The 9778-nt window shown below is 48.4% G+C and overlaps 1 protein-coding gene across 1 annotated transcript in view; it reads left to right on the top strand.

Moving 5' to 3' along the window:
* The first annotated feature begins 275 nt into the window (after nt 1–275).
* The window catches only part of CACNA1E (calcium voltage-gated channel subunit alpha1 E), a 358420-nt gene continuing 348917 nt past the window's right edge, over nt 276–9778 (top strand). Inside the window, exon 1 of the mRNA XM_060132060.1 lies at nt 276–321. Within this exon, the coding sequence (XP_059988043.1) occupies nt 314–321 (8 nt within the window). The 5' untranslated portion in view covers nt 276–313. The remainder of the gene's footprint in view (nt 322–9778) is intronic.

Below are 9778 nucleotides of genomic sequence, written 5' to 3'. Positions count from 1 at the left end.
TTCCAGAGCCGTGACTTGCCATCCCTGTCTACAGCAGAGCGTAGAGGTTTGCTGAAGTCCGTGGCACGGAGGGTGCAGTCAGGGTTGGGATCAGCTGCATAAGTCAGTGGACCCCAGCAGCTCTCAGGTGATGAAACGAGGAAATGCACAGTGCCCAGCACGTGGTAAAGAGTCGGTGTGCACCAGCCATTTCCTTCTTCCCCTTCCCTTTCCCCTTCCCCTCCTCCTGGTCCGGCTGCCTCATTTACAGATGAGGAAACTGGGGTCCTGAGGGCTGGGTGACTGCTGTTGCTTTACAGAAACCATTCTTCTGATGGCAAGGTCAGTGGACTGTGGTGAATGAAAAGGCTTGGAGGACCCAGCCCTGTAAATCCCACCCATCACTCCCGCCCACAGCCCTGCAGCTGTGCTATCTTGGGAGGTGGGACTGGGGCAGCCAGATTGGGAGAGACGATAACTCAAACACGCCACCAACATTCTCGCCAGTTTTCACACCACACTCAACATCCGTGACAAATTCTGTATAAAAAAACAACCAAAAAAACCCCCCAGACGTCTCAATCTTGAAGCTTTCTGGTTCAATTTTTAAAGCCATGTGGCCAATTTTTCTCTGAACTCGTGAAAGGCAGCTAACCCCATGCAGAACGAGTCAGACTAAGTGGGGATGTCCTTCCACATGCTGTCACTTGCTGGCAAAATCAGGCTCATCTGGGTTAGTTCTTAGAATACTAGAGTCTGTAAAAATGTCATTGCCAGAAGGGCACAGGGGCAGAGTTTTTGCTCAGTTGAATAGAAGTGCTTCGTTGAGTGATCCGATATTTTGATACAATTTAAATTTGTATGCTTTGAGGAGGGGCAGGAAGGTCACTGCAGTCCCCATCACTCCCTACTGCCTCAGACAGGGCTGATTGATGCGGTTTAGAGGACCAGCTTTGCCCCGAAGGCACTTGAGCAGGCAGCCCTGCAGAGTTCAGCCCCCTCACTCACAGACAAGGCATTTCAGGCTCTTAGGGTTGTAGTATATATAACAGCCTTGCAAAAACCAGGACACGTGCCAATGGAACACAGAAATCATGAGCCTTCAACACACTGCGTTATCACTAGCCAACAACACGTTTGGAAACCACGAGCCAAGCGGGGACCTGCAGCATATGCCCTGCCTTCTTGGAGTTCTGAGCAGCACAGGGCACCGCCCCCCAGCCCACCCTGGGAACCAGCACAGTTCTGGTGACCCCGAGAAACTGGCTTTATGATGGATGGCCCTTTGGGGGAGCTTCAGCACACATCCTTGAATTTTTTTTTTTACCTGTCTTCCAGGGATTTCAAAAAAATGGTCTCTTTCTAGGTCTGTTCTCTAATGACTTTCCTTTCCCTACTTTTTTTTTCTCCTTCAAACCTTCTGGCAGTTCTGTGAAAGCTTCCCTCAGAGAGCAGGCTGTGGGGACACGCATGGTGGGGAGCTTAAGCGGCGGGGGTCCCTGTGCAGGTGTCCAGCCCCCTCCCGCAGTGCCTGGTGACTTTCACCCCTCATACCCTCTCTGCTCCTTCGCTGAGCCACTGGCTGCCCTAAGGGAAACCAGAATGTGTCACCTTCTCCAGAGCATGGTGCCAGGAGCCAGCACTTAGTGGGGTCAGGTGAGTCTCTGTTGTCCTGGTTCGTCCCTTCAAGACCAGGTCAGGAAGGAGGAGGCGGGGAGGAGAATGTGTGAGCCTGAAACCCAGCTCTCATTCCTGATGTGCCCCAGGTGTCCAGTCCGTGTCTGTGCTTCCCTTTCTGGCAGCATCAGTCTTGTCTGTTCTGAGGGACAGCTGAGCCAATCTCTCCTCCCCGCCACCCGGCCATCTCCTCTCTGCCAGCATGATCCATGCCTGGGTACCTTCAGAAGGAGACGTTCAGCCTTCTGCACACGTCAAGATAGGAAGCGGTTCTATCCCCTGAGACACCTTTTTGAAGAAAATGGGGAAAGGGGCGCCCTCTACTGTCAGCGGCACAATTTGTCACACTTTCCCTGCTTCTTGAGATAATTTTTCCTGTTTTATGGTGCCCCCAAGTGGTCACTTCTGTGTAGTGCAGCCATTGTCTCTCACTTGGAAGCTTTTCGCAGAGTGCTAAGTAGCTGGAATGGGCCGGAGCAGCCTAGGGGTCACCCGTCATATCACAGGTAAGGACACCAAAGCCAGAAGATGGAGGGCCTTGCAGAGCTGGGTGAGCGCGCAGGGCTTCCCATCTCCCTCACTGCCTTGCCTTGCCCTTCCTTCGCTCACCTGGATGCCTGGTTCCAGATGAGTCAGGGGTGTTTTTCTCTTGGAAGTGACAGAATGGATGAAGACACACGTAGAAAAGGACATACTTGGTGCTGAAGATCACACGCACATACAGACCACCTGCGGTATTCCGGGTATTGTGATGAGCAAGACGTTTAAAAACATCGCCTCACGTAATTTCTCTTTCAACATTCAGATGAGAAAGCAGAGGTGGAGAGAAAGAAGTGCATCACCTTAGGGCCTGTGGCCAGTCTGCTGTGACCTTTGGCCTGTGCTGTTTGCAGGGGCTGCTTCTCCTCTCAGCACAGGGTGCCCCTCAAGAGGCCTGCTCTCCCACCTGTACCGTCTTCCGTCTCTCCTTGCTGTTGGCCCCTCTCACCACCTCTCTCTTCCTCATTTGTTTTTCAAAGCCCAATGTGGAAAGGAGTGAGTAAATGTGGGGTTGGGTTCCTTTTTTGCTTCTCTGCCTTCCCTCCTCCTCTTACCTGGGAAGCCCCGTGCAGACCCTCTGCCGTGTGTACGCATCTCACTACCGGGCCACGCTGCTCACCACCTGCTGATCTCGGTGATGGGAGAGCTGCATCCCGCCCCACATTTATAAAGAATACAGGGAGGAGTTAGGCAAATTCTCTTTCTGTTCTTAGAGTACAGAAATACTTACTTGGGGGCGTGCTCTTTGGTGTGCGGTAGGGTGGCTGGACATACCTGGCCTGGGTATGCTGAGGTCAAGTCCATCTTCATCCCCCTCCCCCCTCATCTCAGCGCTCCCCAGCCATCATCCACTGTGGTGACTCTCTTCCCCTTATTTCTGTGCTGAAGCTGGGAACACTTGTCTCTCCCTTTCCTTCTGTCATGACAGTGCAATCGTATTAGACGTACAGGTCTGCATTTTGCTTTTAATTTTAAGTTAACATTCTATCATGGATATCTCTCCCTGGCAGTTTCTAGAAAGATGACCACAGTGTCTCTTTCATGCTGCATAGTATTCCTTAGATGCAGTTTCCTTAGAACCACAATTTATTCACACAGCCCCTCTCCAGGGGAGTTTCCGGTTGCTCGGCGGCGATTACGAGCCGCGCTCCAGCGACCCTCTGTGATCGAGCCTCTGTGACACGCGCTTTCCTTCCTGTAGGAGAGAGTTGAAGGAGGGGGTGGGTGGAGGAGGCTTTCCCACACTGTGCCCTCTCGCCCTCTGAGGACTGATGCTTCTCCCCAAACCCCTCCTCTCATCTGGGCTGCAAATTGAAATGTGAACTTTCGCAGTCTGTATTATCTCTCCGGCCCCACCGGAGAGGCACAATGAATTAATAATATGCCAGCAGGAAACAGAGAGATGGAGTCATTAATTGTCAGTCAGTGTGCCCAACCTCTCCTCTCAATAATTAGCATGCTGACAGCTTCGGGTTTATCCAGAGCCAGGGCGACGCTTCGGGGACGCTCGTGGCTCAGCCTGTGGCATCCGGCGCAGAGTAGGGAGCTCTGGTGCCTTCCTGGGTGGAGTAGGGGCCTCCTTGCGAGGGGCTGGCTGAATTCAGAAGTTCCTCCAGGGAACCCTGTGTGCCTCCTTGGGTTGGGGGGCGGAATGGAAACAGGCCGGGGGGGCGGCGGGCAGGGTTGGGGGTTACTGTCCAGGTGGTGCTGGCTGGTGTGTGCTGGCCCACGTGGCAGGTTTGTGATTCTGGTTCTGCTGCAGGCAAGTGACACTTGCCAGATTGCGTTGGGTGTAGTTGTCTCAGGGAGGAGCCTTGCTTTCACATCACAGGCTCCCTCTAGGGGGAGGTGGCCCAGGAAGATTGCCTCAACATAAATACTGTTCTAACCCCACCGTCCTCCTTCACTACACGTACACTCCTATGAGGTGTAACATCTGGCCCGTGCATATAGTGCCAGGCTTGTATAAAATTGCTCAAGAAATGTTCCTATAAAGGAGACTGTCACCAAGAAGCTGTGTGACCCTGGCCAAGCCTCTTTACGTCTCTGGGCTCTGTTTCTAATCTGGATTAGAGGTAGCCCTTGCTTGCTGTCTGAGGCAGTGTGGTCAGATGGCTCAGAGCACATGATAAATTATAGGTGTGACTGCCTGTTTTCCATCCGGGCTCTAGCACCTGGGAGCTGGGTGGCTTTGGGTAAGTCACTTCACCTCTCTCGGCCTCTGTTCCCTCCTCCCTTTATTACTTAGAACTAATTTTGGTTTGATATTGACGTAAACTCCAATCTGATGAGAATAATTTTTTCCCACGTTTGTACGCTGTTTGACATGGAAATTTCTTAGGCCGCCTGGCTGGGACTCAGCCCTGTTCCTTCCCCATCTTCCCAAGTAGGCTATGGAGCCAGTTGGGGGCCATGCGGCTAAGACAGAGCCACATCTTCTGGGCTGGGATGCAGCATTGCCTCCTCCTGCACTTGGCCCTGGCTTGGCTAATGGCCAGGCTCTGTCAAGCCCATCCTTTACCCTCCGGTGCCTAGGACACCTGCCTTCCTTCCCACATTGCTCTGGGGCCTCTGCTCCCACACTGCTGCAGGGGTGGGAGGCTGCTTGTTGCAGCCCAGGTTCTGGGAAACAGACTCTGAGACAAGGATTAATGTGCAGGATGTTTATGCAGGGTTGGGGGTGCTCTTGAGATCAGCACTGGGGGAGAGGAAGGGAGGGAAGCAGAATTGGGCTGAGGGAGAAGTTGGGCTGCGATTCGTCTCAACAGAGGCCTCAGATGACCTCATGGGGTGGAGGTAGAGAACTCTAGAACTTGGATGGTCTTCCGGAGTTGTCTGGAGTTGGGGCAGAGAGGCCAGGCCTTTCTCTTCCCTCATCGACCAGACACTGGATGCATGCAGCTCTGCCCCCCACCGGCCCTGAAGGTGTCCTGACCTTGGTCCAGGTGGGCAGCTGCAGGTAAGGCAATTCCTGAGGGGGCTGACAGTGCGGACTGTGTGCCAACAGCATCCCAGCAGCTGGGGGAAAGGACCTGCAGTCCTGAAGGGGAGACAGGGCATGTCATGACATCCACCACACTGCTTTAAGGACTCCTGCACCACACGGAGGGAGGACGTCATGTCCCCCCCATCCACACAGTACAGACTTGACTCTGAGCAGAGGCACGGGGGCTGGCCAGAACCTTCTGGAACACCAGCCAGGACTTGTTCTCCCAAGGGTGCTCCTCTGTTGTGAGTGCTTACCTTTCTGCTCCGACCTGTCTGCACACCTATGGAGATGGTGGGAGCCTCTCAGTGGAGGGTCTGGGTCTTTCCTCACTTTCACCAGCCAGGATCACCTGCCTGGCGTCTGGGCTTGACTCTGCTGTCTCGGGCTCCTCTCAGATGCTTCTGGCAGCAGAGCTCAGTGGAGGCTGAAAACCCTTGGAATTAGGTAGACCTGAGCCTGTCACCCAGTAGCCTGACGTGTCTCTTTATCTTTCTGAGGTTAACAGCGGCAACATCTCAGGGCTATTTTTTGTCTATGTATTTACCTTTACCGATAAGCTTCCTACTTTCTTATGCTCTCGTGATGTATTTAATCTCATTTTCACTAACGCTTATTATTCGTCTTTGGCTCGTCAGTTCGGGCTGCTGTAACAAAGTACCATAGCCTGGGTGTCTTTTAAACAACAGCAATTTATTTCTCGCAGCTCTGGAGGCTGGAAGTCTGAGATCAGGGTGCCAGCATGGTCGGGTTTCGGTGGGGCCCTTCTTCTGGGCTGCTGACGGCCGACTTCTCACTGTGTCCTCACAGGTAGAAAGAGAGCACCAAGCTCTCTGGCCTCTTCTTGTAAGGGCACTAACCCCATTCATGGGTGCTGCACCCTCATGACCTAATCACCCCCTGGAGGCCCCACCTCCAAATACCGTCACTTTAGGATTTCAACATGTGAATGTTAGCAGAACACAAACATTCAGTCCATTGCAGTCTTTCTCTGTCCCTCACTTTCCTTAGGCTGTAGCCAGGAAGCAGGACCGTCATTTACACATTGAGCTTCAGTGACCCACCTACACCAGTCCCAGTTTGCTTTATGAAATATGGGTGTCTAGATTCCAACTCTGAAAGATTCAGATGCAGATACTCTTAGGTGGAGTCTTGGCATTGATATGTGTGTATGCATGTATATGTATGTATGTATATATGTATATTGATATATATTTTTTCTACAGCTCCCCAGGTGATTCTAAGCTGCAGCCAGGGTTGAGAGCTTTTGACCCAGACCTGTGGCTGCAGATGGGCAGGCACCTGTGTCCAGCCTTTGTCAGGAGTCAGTCCCTCTATCATCTTTCCTGGGACATAGCGGATTGTCTGAGACTATCTCCTGAGACCCCCCACATTTTTTTTGTGGGGGGGTAGACCGCTCCTGTAGGCCTTTTAGAAGGCAATTAGAGCATCTCTGAGGGGTTCTGCATCTCTGTACATGTAAAATAAGGGGCCAAGGCTCACTGGATGATAATTTATATCCTTTTGTCTGAGTCCTGGGATAATGGGAGGGGGAAGGCTTATCTGGATCTGAATCCAGTTTGAATCCAGCAATTCTTAGTTGTCTGATCTTGGGTAAATTACTTAGTTCTCCTTCACCTCATTTTCCTCATCTGTAGGACATTATGTACCTTACAATACAACCCTACAATTCTAGGACATTATATAGTGGGCAAAGCATGTTCATTTTGTCATCTAATTTGAGCTTGTAATGACCTGGCCAGTTGTTATGGATAAAATGAAAGGCTTAGAGAGATTAAACGTTTTACCCAGAATCACACAGCTAGAGCTGGGATTGAACCCACATTTTCGTTTACGTTACAACTCTGCTGAACATGGACCTTGCAATTTCATATGACTGTAAATAAGTAAGGTTCATAGAGGGCCCAGGGACTAACACTGTCACAGAGGAACAAGGCCACTGACACTTAACTTTTCTATAAGTTCAGCCATTGTTAGATCTGGAACTGTGGTGACCTTTTCAGGGTTATGGGCTCCTCCAAGTATCCCAGGAAAGCTATGGAACTCTCCCCACCCAGAAACACACTCATATACACACAACAGCCTGAACAATTTTTGCCTACAAATTATTATGAGTAATTTATTTCACATACATAAAATAGAAAAATGGTATTCCAAAGGAGTATGCTTCTTCCTCAATTTTTCATGTAGAAATTAATGACCATTTGCTAAAAAAAAAATCAATTCAAACTGTACAGATAAGGCAAAAGATAAATTTAAGCTCTGCTTAAAAGTAAATTTGAATGGAAAATTGGTGTTTGCTTTGAATAAGGAGCTGAAATTGTGAAGTGATTTTTGATGTGGCAGGGGTACATCATCTTTGCTCTCCAGTTGCTTTTGACTTGGTTTAGATCACAACATACTGACCCTGAAACTCAGAGGTATGTCATTTTATCACTTTGAAGACATCATGACTCTTTTTTATAAATTGAAGTACAGTTGTTTTACCATATTGTGTTAAGTTTCAGGTGTATAGCAAAGTGATTGTAATATATATATATTATTTTTTCAGATTACTTTCCATTATAGATTATTACTAGATACTGAATATAGTTCTCTGTGCTAGTATATCCTTGTTGCTTGTCTATTTTATATATAGTAGTGTGTATCTGTAAATCCCATACTCCTAATTTATCCCCTCCCCACTCTTTCCCCTTCGGTAACCATAAGTTTGTTTTCTCTGTCTGTGAGTCTGTTTCCGTTTTGTGAATAGATTCATTTGTATTGTTTTTTAGATTCCACATGTAAGTGATATCATATGATATTTGTCTTTCTCTGTCTGACTTCACTTAGTGAGATATTCTCTAGGTCCATCCATGTTGTTGAAAATGGCTAAATTTCATACCTTTTAATGAAGTGCCAACCTGGGCTTGCAGTAGGCATCTGAAGTCCAAGGAGCAGGTGATGGGAACCTCCAATCTGTAGCAGGTTGGTCAGAAGCACAGGTAACAACCTGGGCTTGTGATTGGAGTCTGAAGTGGAGGCAATGGGGGGAGGTCTTGTAGGACTGATCCCTTAACCTGTGGAATCGTAGGGTATCTCTGGGTCGATAGTGTCAGAATTGAATTGAATTGTAGGGGACACCCCACCCTGTATTGGAATTGGGTCCAGGAACCTAAAACTCTACCCTAACCTAGAACTTACCTCCCTCCAGTGTCAGGGGAAGGGACCAACCCTCGAAACCTAACCTACCCTGTTACCTTTCCTCACCATCCCCTCTCTGTCCTGTGCTTGTCTCCTTTGTGACCACTTCTCTAGCTGCTGTTTCTCAGGTTAAGTACCTGAGGCCTCTCCCCGCAAGGCTTCTTTCAGCCTGGCCCCGGAGAAACCATATTTGCAGTCTCCCAATCTTGCTTATCTGGGCTGTTTAACATTCTCTCAATTTTGCATCCCATTGCCTTTAAAATCTTCAACCGTTTAAAAAAATGTAATGATATAGACTTTTCCCCTCTCATTACAAAAGACGTATTCATTGGAAAACAATTGGGAAATAAGGAAGACTATAAAGAAGAATATAAAAATTACACACAGTCCAGTCACTCGAATCCAAACGCTGCCAACATTGTGGTGTGTTTTTCCCTCTGGTCTTTTTCAAAGCATTTTATATACATACAAATGTGTTTTTAACTTCTAGCCCCCCACCCCCCAAATTGAGCTCCTACAGAATATATAGTTTTCTATCTTGCTGCTTTCACTTTTCATTATATTGTGAGTATTATAGTAATACCATTCAATATTATTTGAAAACCGGATTTGTAATGGCTGAAGTTCAGGGAGAGATTTGGGGGTTCTTAGGCTGCTGTTAAGATAGAGACTCATGTAAACTTAGTTCCTGTCTTGCTTCTTATTCTTCCTCCCTAAAGAGCTCTTGCCCAGGAGAACTGCAACTCTGAAGAGCAGCAGCCAACTGTGAAATAAGAAACTATTTCAATAATAGCTCAGGGAGCACTTGAAACTAGCACTTGGGTGTTTCTGGGCTCATTGGTCTAAGTGAAGCCTCCTAACCCCCCTCGCTGGAATCTTAGATGATCTAGATGGCCCTGTGGAGCTGACTTGGGTTTGACTTACTTCCTTGGCTCTGTGTAGCTTTGGGCAGATGACCTAACCTCTCTGGTTATTTCCTCATCTGTAAAATGGGGATAACAGTAGTACTCACCCCACAGAGTTTTGTACATATTAAGTGAGGTGAACAAATAACATGTATCGCAGTGCCTGGCAGATAATGATCAATAAATGTTAGTTTTACCATTTCCCTATCTGGGCATTTATGTGTTTTAAAATTTTTTCACTATTAAAAACAAATTAATTTATCAATATTCAACACATATTTATTGAGCACTTACTAGATGCCAAGGATTCTTCTAAATGCCGGGAATTACCTGGGGTAACTAGACAGGTGTCATCTTACGGAGTTTAAATTTTACTGGAGAGACATGACAAAGAAGCTAAGTCAGGTGGTGACAAGGGCTATAAATGAAACAAGACAATGTACTGAACTAAGAGGTGGCAACTTCAGATGGGGTGGTCAGGGAGGAT

Source organism: Lagenorhynchus albirostris, chromosome 2 (assembly GCF_949774975.1).
Source record: "Lagenorhynchus albirostris chromosome 2, mLagAlb1.1, whole genome shotgun sequence".
In the NCBI taxonomy this organism is placed as follows: Eukaryota; Metazoa; Chordata; class Mammalia; order Artiodactyla; family Delphinidae; genus Lagenorhynchus; species Lagenorhynchus albirostris.
The sequence above is the reverse complement of the archived record's forward strand: the minus strand, read 5'-3'. Positions and strand labels throughout refer to the sequence as shown.